General features: G+C 42.4%; 1 protein-coding gene across 6 annotated transcripts in view; it reads left to right on the top strand.

Moving 5' to 3' along the window:
• The window catches only part of MDN1 (midasin AAA ATPase 1), a 163,263-nt gene that overhangs the window by 25,741 nt on the left and 119,494 nt on the right, over positions 1-18,028 (top strand). For all 6 annotated transcript variants that reach the window (XR_012157991.2, XM_073336750.2, XM_073336749.2 and 3 more), the window contains 9 exons: positions 1,990-2,104; positions 5,707-5,900; positions 10,438-10,519; positions 12,043-12,138; positions 13,948-14,060; positions 14,741-14,889; positions 14,970-15,030; positions 15,578-15,789; positions 17,874-17,977. Coding sequence is in view for 5 of the 6 variants with exons in the window: in XM_073336750.2 (XP_073192851.2) it covers positions 1,990-2,104; positions 5,707-5,900; positions 10,438-10,519; positions 12,043-12,138; positions 13,948-14,060; positions 14,741-14,889; positions 14,970-15,030; positions 15,578-15,789; positions 17,874-17,977 (1,126 nt within the window). In the remaining variant the exon portion in view is untranslated. The remainder of the gene's footprint in view (positions 1-1,989; positions 2,105-5,706; positions 5,901-10,437; positions 10,520-12,042; positions 12,139-13,947; positions 14,061-14,740; positions 14,890-14,969; positions 15,031-15,577; positions 15,790-17,873; positions 17,978-18,028) is intronic.

The following is an 18,028-nucleotide window of genomic DNA, read 5'->3' as shown; positions in this document are numbered from 1 at the left end:
TATGGAGAGTTTTTGGCTCAGAATGATATGTTCTGATTTTCATGTTGTTAAAACTAATATGTAAAATATTTGATTCTCACATTTTTGTAGTGCTTATGAAAGTTGGAAGAATACCGAAGTATATATAGTGCACCATTTAAAAGAATATTGTTGAGCAACATTTTTGCTATACTTTTCAAAACTTAAACAACTTTTTCCTACTGCTTATGTTTTCCTTCGAGAAAAGATTTTCTTCCTATTGATCATTGTTCAGGCTACGATTTAGTCACGGGTATTTTTAGAAAAGTCATAGGTCACAAGCAATAAAGAAAAATTCATGATCCCTGACCTGTCCATGACTTTTACTAAAAATACCCCTGACTAAATCCTGGGGGCTCTGGCCGCTCTGTGACTGCTGCTGGGGCAGTCCCCAGGGCCAGTCACACTGGCTGTTGTTCGGGCGGTCCCTGGGGCCGCCCCAGCAGCAGCTGATGTGGCTGGTTCTGGGGCTACTATAGAAGCAGCTGATGTGGCTGTCCCTGGGGCCACCAGAGCAGCTGGCCTCTGAGCCAGCTGCTTGGGTGGCTCTGAGGTCAGCCACACTGGCCTCTGCAGAAGTCACGGAGCCTTAATCATTGTTTGTTATTTGGGAGCTTAACCCAATGTGCATATGTCTTGATATAGTAGAATTGTAAGCTCTGTTGATGCTACTCTGGTGCTTCACACCTCTTTGGCGGAGCTGTGTCAAAGTATTATTGGGACAGTCTCTAAATAGTCATGAGTGGGTTTCGTTTTCTTTAAATTGAAGGAGTGAATTTAAAAAAAAAGGATAGAATTTCAAGATGTGTAAGTAAAAGGCTGATAATCAGTTGCATGCACAGGACTGCTGCCATGGCGGGCATGGCATGGGCTTTGAAGGTGTGGGAGGTGTCTTAATGTGCAGCAGTAGGTTTTGCTGGTGCGACCTCCTGCTGCTCTGGGAAGCCAGTAGATGGTGAGTTCAGAGAAAACTCTGTCAGGGAATTGAGTCAGGTGAGAAGATCCATGGGCAGCTCCTTGTTCATCCTTACACTGCTGCAAAGGAAAGGGGGAAAACAGGGCAAAAATGAGGGGTGTCTGGCAAGGAAGAAGGAGCAAAACAGGAGGCGGTAAAGATGGGAGCAGTGAAAACTGGAGTAACAAGGGCGGAGAGAGTGACGAGAAAAGTGAGACCAAGACAGGGTGAGAAACAACTGGTGACAGTAATACAGTGGCAAACAAGCAGGGATCGGAGGACAAGGGCAGTGCCCTTTCTTGTATGTGTGAAAAGTGATCTCTGCAACAGGAAATTCTCACTGATGCTATGTCTGAAGGAGCTCTTATGGATATTGGATATCTATGGATATTGAGGTCTGGAGCCATGGGGAAGAGCAATGTCCTCCCAGGCACTGTCTTGTCCAGACCTGACAGACTTCGCAGTTCACAGTTATAATTTCCCCTTGTCCACCTCTGCAGCTGCTTTGAGCCTAGTCAGTGAAAGCACGGATCCTGCAGGAGCAATGGGAGTCAGCATAGAACTCGGAGTTAGGACAGATGCAGCAGCTATGTGTGTGGAGTTGAGAACTGGAGAGGATCTGGGAAGTGAGGAGACATAACTCCCCTCCTCATTCCAAGCCCCTCCCCTAGATAGGGCAGCAAACTTGGTAAGGGAAATCTCCAGGGTAGTTTGCTGCTGCTCTGGCTCTCTCCCTTCTGCATGTTTCTCTGTGGGAATAGGCAGTTTGGGCCAAAAGGAGAAATATACACCAGTAAGGGGTGGGTAATAGGGAAAAGAGACAGGATGACATGCAGCTTCTGCTATGGACCCTAGAAGCCCTGTGCATTCAGATTAGACCAAGACAAATGTGCTAAACTTACTAGTTCTTTGAGGCATTGGAATAGTCCTATGGTAGAATATGGAATTTTAAATTCTTCAGTTAAACTATATGTAATAAGCTATATGACTCCATTGGGTGTGTTTGTTTAATTTAGAGTCTTCAGCTGTGGTGGTGGTTGGTACCGACAACAAAACAGTCATGCTACTCTTCTGGACAAGCATTGGACCAAAATTCGGATGGATAACATGAATAAAGCAGAACTCAAAGAGGTAGGTGGAGTAATGTCGTTATAGAGCACCAGACGTTGTTCCAGAGTTAAGGTTTACAACAGAGATTCCATAATAAACCTGATTCTTGTTTTTGTTGTTCAAAATCCACAAAATAGTCATATTGGCTTCAAAATGGATAGGTTAGATCTGGGGCAAAGGAATACTTATTCTACAAAGCTTGGAAGTGAATCAGAGAGAGATTTTGGGCAACCTCAAAATAGAACCGTTCAGCACAATTCTTAACATCTCTAGGGAATGTCTACTTTGGTTGAGCTTAGTATAGTACATCAAATGACTGCTGGAGAAGAAAGCTTCCATTTAAAAAGTAATTCTCTAGCCCTTTTCTTTGCAGGTATAGACCTCAAAGTGCAATCTGAGTGTGAAGAAGGCTTGTCAATGGGAGGAAGACTTTTTTTTGGTTCTTTTTGTGCCCCCCCCCCCCCCGGTCCCCAATCAAAAGACTTGAGGGGAATTTTAACCCTTCTAATTCTCATGGAGGTGTGGAAGGGATCCACAAGCCTCTTAGGGTACGTTTACACTGCAGTTAAACATCCATGGCTGGCCCGTGTCAGCTGATTCAGGCTTGCAGGGCTGTAAAATTGTGGTGCAGGCATTTGGGTTTGGGCTGGAGCCCAGGTTCTGGGACCCTCCCCATCGCATTTCACAACATGACCTGGGGTTATGCCCTAATTTATCTCTAACTTGCCTCTGAATTGTCTCACTTCACTTGACCCATCTTCTACCAGGCCTCGTTTGACTGTTGTCAAGCCTGATTTTAGGAAACCGATTTTTGGGCCTAGAGTAGATTCCGTTTGTTAGCAACCTCTTGGTTGCCAGCAAAAAGTTGCTATTGTCCAACAATTGCTAATAAGCAGAAAGTAGCTTTCTGAGGCAGCAGCCAGGGAAGGAAATGCTGGGATGTGCCTTCCCTGGGTGCAGCCCACAAACCTGCTTGTGGGCAGACAGCAACAAGGAGGGGGGCAGCAGCCCGAATACCAGGGTTTTCCAGGGAATAGGTGTACTGGGGGCTCATGGAGCTGCACAGTACCTCTCTCTGCATCCTTTGGCTCAGCATGTCCCAGCACTTTCTTCCCTATATGGAGTGCCCTGACAGGGTGTAGTCGGGAGAGTGCAGGTACTGGGAGAGGTACCATGCAGCTCTGGCATCTGGGCTGCAGCTGCTTCCTCCCACTCTGCCTGCAGCCTCCTCTCCCAGCCCACAGCCTATCATCTCCTGTGTGGTCCCTATGTGCAGGTTTGCAAGCTGCCATCCCAGAAGGAAGCTATGGGACCAGCTGAGCACCAGCCACAGGCTCATTTGCACTGCTGCAGCCAGGGAAGGCAGGTCTCAGCACTTGCTTCCCTATCTGCAGCTCTGCAAACCTGCATGCAGTGTGCTCGGCCCATCCCAGTGCTTCCTTGTGGGGCTGCATCCCTACAAACTTGCCTGAAGGTGGATCCTTTTTTCTCAAAAATACGGCTAATAAGCAGCATGCTGTTGCCAATATCCAAACCCCATTTACATTAAAATCAATCGGACGGGATTGGTTCCTGGCAAAACATTGTTATTAACTGGAAGTTGTTAATATCCAAGTTTCTATTAAGCAGAATCTACTGTACTTACATTTCAACACAGTTCTGTATAACATAAGCAAGCATCATAGAACTGAAAGGGACCTTGAGAGGTCATCCCCTGCACTCAAGTCCAGTCCCCTGCACTCAAGGCGGAACTAAGTATTATCTAGACCACCCCTGACAGATGTTTGTCCAACTTGCTCTTAAAAATCCCCAATAATGGAGATTCCACAGCCTCCTTAGGCAATTTATTCCAGTGCTTAACCACTTAGACAGTTCGGAAGTTTTTCCTAATGTCCAACCTAAACCTCCCTTGCTGCAATTTTAGCCCATTGCTTCTTGTCCTATCCTCAGAGGTTAAGAAGAACAATTTTTCTCTCTCCTCCTTGTAACAATCTTTTATGCACTTGAAAACTGTTATGTCCCCTCTCAATCTTCTCTTCTCCAGACTAAACAAATCCAGTTTTTTCAGTCTTCCCTCATAGGTCATATTTTCTAGATCTTTTAATAATTTTTGTTGCTTTTCTCTGGACTTTCTCCAATTTGTCTACATCTTTCCTGAAATGTGGTGCCCAGAACTGGACACAATGCTCCAGTTGAGGCCTAATCACCATGGAGTAGAGCGGAAAAATTATTTCTCGTGTCTTGCTTACCATATTCCTGCTAATACATCCCAGAAGTATGTTTGCTTTTTTTTTTTTTTTTTTGAAGCAGCGTTACACTGTTGACTCCTATTTAGCTTGTGATCCAGATCCCTTTCCGCAGTACTCCTTCCTAGGTAGTCATTTCCCATTTTGTATGTGTGCAACTGATTGTTCCTTCCTAAGTGAAGTACTTTGCATTTGTCCGTATTGAATTTCATCCTATTTACTTAAGATCATTTCTCCAGTTTTTCCAGATCATTTTGAGTTTTAATTCTATCCTCCAAAGCAGTTGCAACCCCTCCCAGCTTGGTATCATCCGCAGATTTTATAAGTGTACTCTTTAAGCCATTATCTAAATCATTGATGAAGATACTGAACAGAACCGGACCCAGAACAGATCCCTGCAGGATCCCACTCGTTATGCCCTTCCAGCATGACTGTGAACCACTGATGATTATTCTCTGGGAACAATTTTCCAACCAGTTATGCACCCATCTTATAGTAGCTCCATCTAGGTTGTATTTCCCTAGTTTGTTTATGAGAAGGTCATTCGAGACAGCATCGAAAGCCTTACTAAAGTCAAGATATACCACATCTACCCCTTCCCCCCCCAGTCCACAAGGCTTGTTACCCTGTCAAAGAAAGCTATCAGGTTGGTTTGACACAATGTGTTCTTGACAAATCCATGCTGAATGTTATTTATCACCTTATTATCTTCTAGGTGTTTGCAAATTGATTGCTTAATTATTTGCTCCATTATCTTTCAGTTACAGAAGTTAAGCTGACTGGTCTGTAATTCCCCAGGTTGTCCTTATTTCCCATTTTATAGATGAGCACTATATTTGCCCTTTTCCAGTCTTTGGAATGTCTCCTGTCTTCCACGACTTTTCAAAGATAACTGCTAATGGCTCAGATATCTCCTCAGTCAGCTCCTTGAGTATTCTAGGATGCATTTCATCAGGCCCATGTGATTTGAAGACATCTAACTTGTCTAAGTAATTTTTGACTTGGTCTTTCCCTATTTTAGACTCTGATCCTACCTCATTTTCACTGGCATTCACTATATTAGACGTCCAATCGCCACCAACTTCGGTGAAAACCGAAACAAAGGAGTCATTAAGCACCTCTGCCATTTCCACATGTTCTGTTGTTTTCTTTCCCCCCTCGTTGAGTAACAGGCCTATTCTGTCCTTGGTCTTCCTCTTGCTTCATCATTTTTATAGGCTACAAAAGTACTTAGCTTCTTTTTAAGACTGGATCCCCCCTTACTGGTCTTTGTAACTTGGCCTCTTGGGGAGTGATTATCTGAGTATATCCTAATAAAACTTGCATGACCAGTAGTTGGCTTCTGAGTTTATACAGATTGCAATTTCTGTTTGTCAGATTCTTCAGGGCAGATACCCCAACCTTGCTGCTGTGACTGATTGTCTACTAGACATTTATATTCAGCTGACTGGAGACAAGCATCAGACAACAGAAATCAGTTTTCCTGCCTGTGAGCAGGGAGTGGAAGATACATCAGAAATGAGAAAAGAAAACAAAAGGCCAAATCTGGAGGGAAGAGAACTATCTCTGAGGTAGGTTTGTCCCTTACACATTTATTCAGAGAATATTTAGCCAGCGAGTGAAAGTTTACAGTAAACTTGGCTTGGTTTGTGGTTTTTTCCTTGGGGAAAAACCATTAACATTATGAAACATAAGTTAAAAAATTAATAGTCTTGGAAAATTCTGTCATTCTTTTGTTTGTTTTAAAGTCATTTTTAATGCTTTGTAGCCCTCTGGAACTCTGAATCCAAAGGATGTAGAACTTCACTTTCTTGTGTAGTGTGGAATATAACTACTATGCAAGATTGACTGCATAATTTTGATTAAATGTAAAATGTCCTGAATGATTTGAACATCTTGGGATCAAGGGGTCAGAAATAAGAATTTAATATAAAGCCACAGGGATATTTCTCAATGCCTATTTTAGCAAAATGTATAAGGTCTAGTACAGGGGTGGGCAAACTTTTTGGCTCGAGGACCACATTGGGGTTGCAAAACTCTATGGAGGGCTGGGTAGAGAAGGCTGTGCCTCTCCAAACAGCCTGGCCCCGCCCCCTATCCGCCCTCTCCCACTTCCCACCCCCTGACTGCTCCCCGAGGAACCACTGACCCATTCAACTCCCCTGCTTCTTGTCCCCTGACTGTCCTGTCCTGGGACCCCCCGCTTCTAACCGCCCCCCTGCTCCCTGTCCCCTGACTGCCCCGATCCCTATCCACAGCCCTGCCCTTTGACAGGCCCCCCGGGACTTCCACGCCTTTCCAGCCCGCCCCAGAACCTCTGCCCCATCCAACCATCAGCTGACAGGCCCCCCCGGGACTCCCACACCTATCCAACTGCACCCTGTCCCCTGACTGCCCCCTGGCACCTCCGGTCCCCTTACCGTGGCGCTCAGAGCATTATATCTGGCAGCCGTGCCGCCCAGCCGGAGCTAGACATGCTGCTGCCCGCGTGGCACTGTAGCTGTGGGGGACGGGGAACAGCAGGGGCGGGGCTGGGGGCTAGCCTGTCCGGCGGGGAGCTCAAGGACCGGGCAGGATGGGCCCACGGGCCGGATGTGGCCTGCGGGCCGTTGTTGCCCACCTCTGGTCTAGTAGGTAAGATTTGCTAATTACAACTAAAACTTCTTGTTGAAAAGGGACACAAATGAGATTAAGGGGTAACTAATAAATATTTTTTCAGCTGTATTCTTTATTTGCACATGAGATTAGTGCATCTTGGTGTTAAGCAATTGTTTATGGCATTCTAATCTATAGTTTGCTCAAAGAAGCCAATCCTGTAGCATACAATTATTTTATGGCTTTTTGTGACATAAGAACAGCCTTAGTGAGTCAGACCAATGGTTCATGTAGCTCGGTATCCTGTCTTCTGACAGTGGTCAATGCCAGGTGCTTCAGAGGGAATGAATAGAACAGGCAGTCATCAAGTAATCCCTCCCCTGTTGTCCATTTCCAACTCTGGCAAACAGAGGGTAGGGACACTCAGAGCATAGGGTTGCATCCCTGACCATCCTGGCTAATAGCCATTGATGGACCTATCCATGAACTTATCTAGTTCTTTTTTGAACCCTGTTATAGTTTTAGCCTTCACAGCATCCCCTGGCAATGAGTTGACTGTGCGTTGTGTGAAGAAGTACTTCCCTTTGTTTGTTTTAAACCTGCTGCCTATTTTCATTTGGTGACCCCCTGGTTCTTCTGTTATGTGAAGGGGTAAATAACACTTCCTTATTCACTTTCTTCACACCAGTCATGATTTTATAGACCACTATCATATCCCCTCTTAGTTGTCTCTTTTCCAAATTTGAAAATTCCAGTCTTTTTAATCTCTCCTGACATGGAAGCTGTTCCATACCCCTAATAATTTTTTTTGCCCTTTTCTATGCCTTTTCCATTTCTGATATATCTTTTTTAAGATGGAGGAACCACATCTGCGCACAGTATTTAAGGTGTGGCCTACCATGGATTTATATAGAGACATTATGATATTTTCTTTCTTATTATCTATCCCTTTCCTAATGGTTCCTAACATTCTGGTCACTTTTTTGACTGCCTCTGTGCGTTGAGCAAATGTTTTTAGAGAACTATCCAAAATGACTCCAAGATCTCTTTCTTGGGTGGTAACAGCTAATTTAGACCCCATGATTTTGTATGCATAGTTGAAATTTCCAAAATGCATTACTTTGCATATATCAACATTGAATTTTATCTGCCATTTTATTGTTCAGTCACCCAGTTTTGTGAGATCCCTTTGTGAGATCTTTGCAGTTTGCTTTGGACTTAACTATCTTGAGTAATTTTGTATCATCTTCAAATTTTTCCACCTCACTGTTTACCCCCTTTTCCAGATCATTTTTAAATATGTTGAACAGCACTGGTTCTAGTACAGACCCCTGGGGACACCACTATTTACCTCTTTCCATTGCAAAAACTAACCATTTATTTCTACCCTTTGTTTCTTTTCTTTTAAACGGTTACTGATCCATGAGCGAGCCTTCCCTCTTATTCCATGACTGCTTAGTTTGCTTAAGAGCCTTTGGTGAGGGACCTTGTCAAAGGCTTTCTGAAAGTCTTAAATACATTAAATCCACTCAACCCTCTTTGTCCGCATGTTTGTTTGACTCCCTTGAAGAATTCTGATAGATTGTTGAGGCATAATTTCCCTTTACAAAAGCCATGTTGACTCTTCCCCAACAAATTGTATTCATCTGTGTTTCTGATAATTCTGTTCTTTAATATAGTTTCAACTAATTTGCCTTTTACTGAGTTAGGCTTACTGGCCTTTAGTAGCCAGAATAGCCTCAAAAAATTGGCGTCACATTAGCTGTCCTCCAGTCATCTGCTACAGAAGCTGATTTAAATGATAGTTACATACCACAGTTAGTAGTTCTGCAGTTTCATATATGAGTTCCTTCAGAACTCTTTTGTGAATACCATCTGGTCCTGGTGACTTATTACTTTTTATCAATTTGCTCCAAAACCTCCTCTAATGACACCTCAATCTGGGACAGTTCATCAGATTTGTCATCTTAAAAAGAATGGCTCAGGTTTGGGAATCTCCCTCACATCCTCTGTAGTGAAGACTGATGCAAAGAATTAATTCAGTTTTTCTCCAATGGCCTTATCTTCCTGGAGCACTCCTTTAGCACTCAATCATCCAGTGGTCCCACTGATTGTTTAGAAGGCTTCCTGCTTCTGATGTACGCTTTTTTTTTATGTTAGTATTTGAGTCTTTGGCTAGTTGCGCTTCAAATTCTTTTTTGGCCTGTCTAATGATGACAAAATGCAGAGTAGATTGTTGGATTTTCCTCTTTCTTCTCACATCAAGCACCGAAGATAGTTGTACTGAGTTATATAATCAGTATTATTTCATGAAAAAATATGCAAATACTAGATATATGGTAGTGCAGAGTAGCCTTGGAGTGTGATAGAAATGGCCTTTATTAAAAACATAGCCATTTGCGCGCTTAATATTAGTCATGAACATTGTCATCAGAAACATGTTTGCTTTATTCTGAAGTTCAGAAGGAATGAGGTTTTGGCAAGCAACTTGAGCTTTGAAAAGATTTTCCTTATAAATTACTCAATTACAAAAGCAAGCTTTTTGTAATAACTTTGTTTATCTGGAATTGTTAATGTGGTATGTATGTCTGGCTGTTTCTGATAGTTTGCTAGTACTTTGCCAAAATAGACATTGTGGCTCTTTAAGTACAGTAGAACCGCACAGCTACAAAAACCGAAGTTATGAACTGAGCAGTAAACCAAAGGCCTCATTTGGAACTAACAATACGGAATCAGGCAGCAGCAGAGACCAAAAAAAAAGAAAGAAAGAAAAAAAAAAAACAAATACAGTACAGTACTGTGTTAAAGGTAAACTGCTAAAAAAAGGGAAAGCATCGTTTTTCTTCTGCATAGTAAAGTTTCAAAGCTGTATTAAGTCAATGTTCAGTAGTAAACTTCTGAAAGAACAACCATAACATTTTGTTCAGAGTTACGAACATTTCAGAGGCCTTGTCTACACTACGGGGATAAATTGACCTAAATTATGCTACTCCAGCTACGTAGATTAGGTCGATTTACTGTGGCGTGTACACCACACTGCATCAATGGGAGATGCTCTCCCGTCAATTTAACTTACTCCTCTCATTCCAGTGGAGTACCGGAGTTGACCAGAGAGCTCTCTGCAGTTGATTTAGCGGGTCTTCACTAGACCCAGTAAATCAGTGGTGGGCCGCCTGTGGCCCACGGGCCACAGGTTGCCCACCACTGCACTAAATCAACCCCCACTGCATCGATCACAGCAGCGTTGATGTAGACATGGCCAGAGTTACAAACAATCTCCATTCCCGAGGTGTTCGTAACTCTGAGGTTCTACTGTAGTCATTTGCACTTTGGAGTACACATCCCACTTCTGTGATACCTTCATGTGTACATTTAAAAAGTAAAATGAAATCTGAATGAAAATAAAATCTAGTTACCAGCAGGGAGAGTAATTGGACTGAATTGAGGAAAGAAGAGTTGTGTATTACTGTTCAGCTGTACCCAACATATGGCTTCCTCTCTCTCTTGTCTTAGAGATTTATTGAATTGGTGCGGCAGGATTGCCTACAACTTTGACAGCTCTTCCTCAACTACTGCAGTGAATATTTTTCAGGAGGTACAGTAAGACTTAATCCATTTTACAGTTGTTCACTAAGGATGTTGGTGTTGGCCCTTAAGGCATAAAGCAAGACTCATTTTAAAAAAATAGTGCTGCCTTGAACAGATTCTAGTTGGAGTGATGGATGCAGTAACAGAGCCCATAGGCATCCCTATGGTCTTAGACATCTTGGACCTGGAAAAGGTCTTTGTGTAGTAACATACTGAATTTCTCTCTGATCAACTTACTGGAATGGTGGTGTGACGTAAGTTTTAGTGGTGTGAGTTTGGGATGGCACATTGCTGGTGAGTGGCAAAGTTATGTGTTATGTATATCATCTCAAATGCGTGCCATTAGTGCATCCTATGTGCTACAAAAACACAACTTTAGGAATATTTTAATGTCTTTTCTTTAAAAATGGTGGTAATATATCCCCCACCTATGACCCAGAGGCCTTTATCCAACTTCTAAATCCAACTTATGCAGGACTCAAAGGAAGGGAGAAATTAAAACGAATACATGTAAAACACCTCTCAAAGCAGCCTGTTTTTTAAACAAAAAAATGTTGTTTTAAAGTCTGATAGCCTGGGGCACCTCCAGGGCTATATGCAAACACTGAGCTCATCAGGAAGAGGCAGACCTTCCCTCTCCCATGATGACAAGATTCTGTTTTTGGCATTGCTGATACTTTAAGGCTGTGATGCTTATATTTAGAATTGCTTACTGGGCAGCTCAGGACAGGTTTTTTACCCTTGGCCTGGGGTGGTGATGGGTTACATGTTTTGGTATAGTAAAGATGCATTTCCTGGCTCATTTAAAAAAATAAAGATTGGTTGCTCTTTGAAGTTGCCAAGAGATTTGCAATGTTAGAGTAAGTCCTTGGGAGATGAATTTGTGGGCAAGTGATACAGTGGTAGCCTGTTGTAACTTTATTTCACAGGTCTATTAAATTTTAAATTTAAATTTAAATATTAAATTTATCACATGCTTCTGTGTGTATCCATAGAAGCAGGTATGTGGAGGTGATGCCATGTGTAACACACCTTTGAACCTCACCTGTGCTTTTCCATTACAAGACTTACTCTAACATTTCAAATTCCTCAGCCATTTCAAATGTCATTTGTTTTTTTTGGCAAGTGATTAAAAATGGTTTCCTTTCTCCAAATGTGGAATTTTCCCTATGTATTAACCTGGCTTGTTATGTAGAACTGGTATTGTCCAATCATGCCTCGGAGGTAGCTTTAAGGTGTAGTATCTTGTGACCCATGAGGAGATGCTTATCACCCAAGAAGATTCTAAAGCTGTGACACTCCCAGGTATAGAAATGTTATTTTAAGTAATTACAGGGTTTTTAGGGTTCTTTCTGAACTTTGTGTAGTTGGACACATGGGGTCAGATCCAAAGTCCACTAAAATCAATAAAAAGAATCCTACTGACTTCAGTGAGCTCTTGATAAGGCCCAGGGTACGTGAAGTGTCGTGATTACTGTCAAGTTACAACATATTAATTGAAAATGTGGTGGTGTTTTTTTCCTTTGACAGGCATTAGACTGTTTCACAGCTATGCTGTCCAAGCAAGGGAGCAGGCAGAAAATGGCAGAAATTATTGGAAGCAAACTAAACATTTCCAAGAAAAAGGTATATTGAGAAACGGTTAGCGTGGCCTTTATTTAAAATATTCTAAATTGTTCAATAAATGAATGGTAAAAGATGACTTTTTGCCTGGATGAAACCATTTAATTTCATAGTTACAGGCATAAGTAAAACTGGTTATTCATGTGCAACAAAATGCTGACGCTGATGCTGTTTTAGCTTTTTAGGATAGATACAGTTTGAAAAAATGTATGTATAAGAATGCTTCTCAGTCTAGGTATTAAAGTAATATTAGTCTTAGAGACCCTCCTTAAAAGGACAGATAGTGTATTTGAATTTTTTGGAAATGACTAATTTAAGAATATCCAGGCTTTACACTTCTTAGACTAAATTTTTAAAAATTCTTTTTTTCCCTGCTGTTCAGCTGATGTTTAGAATCGTCTTAGAACAGGGCCCAAGAGCAGCAGCACATACTTGGGCTCCCTCTTCCCCTTCCTGTCTGTGCTCATGACTGCTTTTTGACTCTCCAGTTATAGTTTCAGCCTTGCCACTAAAGCCTCTTTTAAAGGGCCTGGGGACAGTGGCGCTTAAATGCTTTTTATGGGGGGGGTTGAAAGCCAGCAGAACTATCCCCAAACTTTTTACCTCGTGCCGACACCCCCCCTCCCTCCCCGCCTCCCCCAGGCTGAGGCTGGGAGCAGGGTTGTGTCTCCAGGAGTAGGGGACAAGGACATGGATGAGGGGGCTGAGGTTGGGTCCATGGCTGGGGGCAGGCGCAGGGCCAGTAGCAGAGTCCCGTGTGTGGCACTGGCAGCTGGGACCCCACATGCACGGCTGGGAGGGGGGCCGGCAGCTGGGACCCCTGGGCATGGGGCCAGCAGCCATGATGCGGGACCCCGCATGCATGGCCAGGAGTGGGGCTGGCAGCTGGGACCCCGCGTGCGCAGCCGGGACCCTGCATAAAACCTGGGGGTACTGCAGCACCTCCGCGCCTCTACTTCCCATGCCTGTGCCTGGGGAAGAGTATAAATGTGAACTCCTTCCAGATCAGTGTGCAGGTGTTCTCATCATGCTAATGAATGAGAAACAAAGGCCAACTGACGATCTATAAAACAGTGAAGTTGATTAGCACTGTCAGATGCACAAAGCAAACAGAAAGTGTGTTTCCTCTAGTCTTTCACTGATGATTTACTTGGATAACTTACAACATTTTCAGATAAAAGTGTGATCTTCCTCTCTTCCTATCTCCATCCTTTACCCCAAAGTTGACAGTATCCCTCCTTTGCAGCCTTCTTTAATGAATGAAAACTTTAGAAGATCTTTGAGAAGAATTCAAAATGTCAAATATATATATACAGATTTTTCTGTTCACTTCCCTCATTCCCCATTGTTTAAGTATAGGAACAGAAGAATCTGTAACTGCCATGAATATCCTATTGAGACAGACATCCCACTCAGTGCCTGTATACACAAATAATATTATGCCTCACCCAAAAAGCTGTTTGCTTTCCTGCTTCAGCAGAGCACACGTTAAACTAATTAGATTCTGATACAGGTTTAAGTAATTGATTAGCAAAGAGATTGACAAAATAGACCCATAATGACATAGGTTCCATAAGAAGTACAGAGAGAAATCAATACTTGTCCAATGAAAAAGGACCATTGGGAGGAAGGAGTGGAACTTGGAAGATTCTTAAGTCTTCTAAGTGATGAGGATTCAAAATGTGTTCATGAGCAAATGAGCTTGTTACACAATGATACTAGAGGAACAGAAAACGTACAGGCTATGTTCTTTGCATAAAGTATCAGGCAGAATTATGATATACAGTGGAAATAATGGTGCTTTCTATTTAGGCAGAGTTCTATTGTCAGCTTCATAAACCAGAAATTCTAATAAGGGAACATGAAGTCGCTGTGGGAAGAGTGCGGCTCTTGCGGAAGCAAACTCAGGCACTTCTTATACAAAGGTAAAGATGACTGTAGTTCACCCTTCCTGTACCTTTTTCCCTGGGAGCTATACATTTTATGTTGGAGTCGAACGTATTGAAAGCTAAAGTATAAAAGTTGCATGTTAAGGGAGTCTGACAACATCATTTTAAGCAAAAGAAGAAGGCTGTTTGTTTTGATATCAGAATCTTATATCAGGACTGAGATGTCAGCATGGCATCTCTAACAAACGAAGGATGGAGATTCTCTGTACCTTTTAAATTAGAATATCCTGAAATCAGGCTAGAGCTGGAAATATCTGGGAAGGTGTTGAGTGGTGACAACAGCAAATCTGACTTGGTGAAGGGATCATTTGAAGGATGTAGCAATGAAAGCTGTTTTGGTGGCAGTAATCAGGTGGTAGGGAAGAGGGAAGTGTAAAAACCAAGGATTCTTGTGAGAAGCCCAAATTTCTTTAATATAATCAATAAAAAGTTGTTAACGAAAAAGTCTAGATTTCTGAGTTGTAAATAGAGAAAACAAACACTGGTGTGTCTAATCTGGTATTTAAACGCACATCTTGGAACTGTTTTTGTTAGACATATTTTCTTATTTAAAAGTCAAAACTTTAGTTGCAACCCTAAGGGGAAAAAAATTAAAATTGAAGTGAGAGTTTCTTGAGGTACCTTGTCCTTAACAGCTGCTTTCTCTGGCTTGGCAGGGAGAAGCAAAACTTTGCTGCCACACGCCCATCTTCGGTACTGATTGAACAGCTTGCGATGTGTGTTGACAAAGGAGAGCCTGTGCTGTTGGTGGGTGAAACAGGAACTGGCAAAACCTCGACTGTCCAATACCTTGCTCATATTACAGGTATAATAAAGTATAAATATTCCACTTTGTACAGAGGCAATAGAAAATACACAAATGATGACTTTTTCTTTTGTTTCAAGGACACCATTTGAGGGTTATCAATATGAACCAACAGAGTGACACTGCAGATCTGCTTGGGGGGTGAGTCGTTGAATTAGTTGATATAGAATGGACTGAAAATGTATTAAAGCAAGCTTTCATTCAAGCATATTTGATTATAAACACAACTGAACTATAGTGTAACTTATAAAAATGGGTAACCAAGTAGGTGTTTCAGTGAGCAGGAATCCTGCTATCACCACTCGCATTCAAGAGCTTGTGCTCTTAAATGGCTTAATTAAGTTCTGTGGACAAGTGTGCAAGCCACAGCTGCTAAAATAAAAAGCCAAACTTGCCTAGTATATATAGTTATCGAAATATCTACTAGGTATTTTGGCTGATAGTAGCGAGGGTGGATTGCCTATTAGAGCCGTACGGTTAGTATAAAATCGCTTTCTAAGGAGCATGTATGCATTTGCCATTTCAAATCTAATAAACCTTAGTTTATAATTGTTTGTTCTGAATTTCTATGTGACCTCATAACATCTGCAGTTCAGGGACACAAATTTTGTCAAATTTCACAGGAGCAGAGGGGAGCTGGCATTTGGCCATGAAACAAGTAACTAATTTCTCTCTTGGTCCTGCACAGCTATAAACCAGTGGATAACAAATTGATTTGGCTGCCCTTACGAGAGTCTTTTGAGGAACTCTTCTCTCAGACGTTTTCCAGGAAGCAAAATCAAACTTTCTTGGGTCATATCCAGACGTGTTACAGACAGAAACGTTGGCATGATCTACTCAAATTAATGCAGCATGTTCACAAATCTGCCATTAATAAGGAAGCAAAAGAAAACACATCAGGTAAGAATTCAACCTAAGCAAGCACTCATCATCAACAGTTAACTGTTGCAGAAGGTAAAAGTTGTGGTGGTCAGTTCCTTGTCTGCTGATTTGCACAACTTCATCTTCTCTGGCCTTGCAAATGCAATCTTGGCCCTCTCTTCTTATCTATTTAAAATGCTGCTCTAGTGATCGTTTTCCAAGCCTGTCGCTTTGATCAGGTCACTCCTCTCTTTGCATCCCTCCACCGGCTTCCCCTTCTCTAGCGCATCAAACATAAACTGCTTGTCTTCACTTCCAAGGCCCGTCACAGCCTCTCACCACCTTACCTATCATCTCTCAGTAGCTATCGAAATCGAGACATCCACTATTTATCAGGCCGTGATGCCAGCCTCCATCACCCACTTGTTCAATTTTCAAACAAGCTCTTCCATGCTTCTTCCTATGCTGCCCTCATACTTAGGAGGAGCTTCTCATAAACATCTGCAAGGCTACCTCATTGTCCTCGAACAGATCCTTCCTTAAAACTTCCCTGTGCTGTCATGCCTACAGAAAACTTGACAACCGATAGGCCACTGGTGTGCTGAGACCACTGCCTATCATGCTGAAAAATGTCTTGTAGTTCTCTTGCTCTGCCCCGTCTGTTAGTTTGTCTGTCCATCTATTGGCTTTTGTCTTGCACTTAAATTGTAAGCTGTCTGGGATGTGGACCATTTTTTGTTCTGTTTTTGTACAGCGCCTAGCACTATGGGGTCCTGGTTCATGACTGGGGCTGCTGCACACTATAGTAATACATATAATTAATAATAATAATTTTAACTTTCATTTGGTGCGGGCCAAACTGAATTAATTATGTACATTTTCTTGCCCTTCCTTTAGCTGGTTCTCCTCAGCTATGCAGGTACTAAAGAAAGCACTAGCCTAAACGGGGGTGAGCATTCTTCAGGGGAGTGTTAAAGACCTTTCCTGCTTCAGCAGAGCACAGATTAAACTAACTAGATTCTGATATAGGTTTAAATAATTGATTGGCTTTCAGGGGAGTGTTAATAATCCTCAAAGACAAAAAAAAAAAAAAACGTGATTGAAGTCCCAATGCAAATGAAAAGTAATGCACAATAGAAAATAAAACTTACAAAGCTAACCACGTCCGACATTGTGATGAACACTCTTACCTCAGGCAGTGACTTGATCAAAAACCAGACATTATGACGGATGAGTAACAGTATTAGAATATCATCAAGAAACCTAGTTTGTGGACCCCATTCAGTTACAAGAGTGTTTATTCTCAATTTCCTCCCTCCCCAAATAGGTTTTGCAGATTACATCATTTCCTGCAGCACCACTTACTGTCTCACTGGATTGGAAAGTACATTATTTCTGATACTATTGAATGTGTCAGCAAGAGGCAGTGGTGAGCTGGAGCCAGTTTGCACCGGTTCACATGAACCAGTTGTTAAATTTTGAAGCCTGTTTAGAACCGGTTGTTTAAGGGGTGGGGAAGCTCAGGCGGGACGGACAGGATGTGGCCTGCGGGACCGTCCTGTCTGTCCCGCCTGAGCTCTCGGCTGGGGAGGCTCCCATGTGAATTTTTACTGACCCGACGGCACTCCGAGTCTTCGGTGGCACTTCAGCGGCGGGTCCTTCATTCGTTCCGGGTCTTTGGCGGCATTTTGGCGGCGGGTCCTTCAGTGCCGCTGAAGACCCGGAGGGACTGAAGGACGTGCTGCCGAAGTGCTGCTGAAGACCCGGAGCGAGTGAAGGAACTGGTTCTTGAGCTTCTGGCAGCTCATCACTGGCAAGAGGCTGCTCCTAAGCTGGGAGACTTTTGCATGAATAGCAGGTTGATTATACTCATGAAATACAATTTTAAGCTCTTAGAACATTTTAAAAATGCATTTGAACAAAACTATAACAGTTCCTTGTTTTAATTCATGGGATCTAAACTGCAAAACTTGAGTATTTTCTTCTCCTTATGAGTTCAGCTAAGCTCCATCTTATTGCATTATATTCCATGGCTGCAGTGGCTTCACAAAATTCAGTGTTATAGCAATGTGTTTTATGCCATCATTCTGATGTTACAAAAATCAAATTTGTTTTTCTTGTAGGCTCACCACTGAAAGAAAAGTGGGAAGCATTTGGTCTTAGACTTAACCATGCCCATCAACAGATGAAAATGACAGAAAATTTTCTGGTGTTTGCATTTGTAGAGGTATTTAGATATTTAAATATGACATTGGGCTAGGAAAGTGGGGGGCAGTAT

The sequence above is a fragment of the Lepidochelys kempii genome, chromosome 3 (genome assembly GCF_965140285.1).
Source record: "Lepidochelys kempii isolate rLepKem1 chromosome 3, rLepKem1.hap1, whole genome shotgun sequence".
Taxonomy (NCBI): domain Eukaryota; kingdom Metazoa; phylum Chordata; order Testudines; family Cheloniidae; genus Lepidochelys; species Lepidochelys kempii.
The sequence above is the reverse complement of the archived record's forward strand: the minus strand, read 5'-3'. Positions and strand labels throughout refer to the sequence as shown.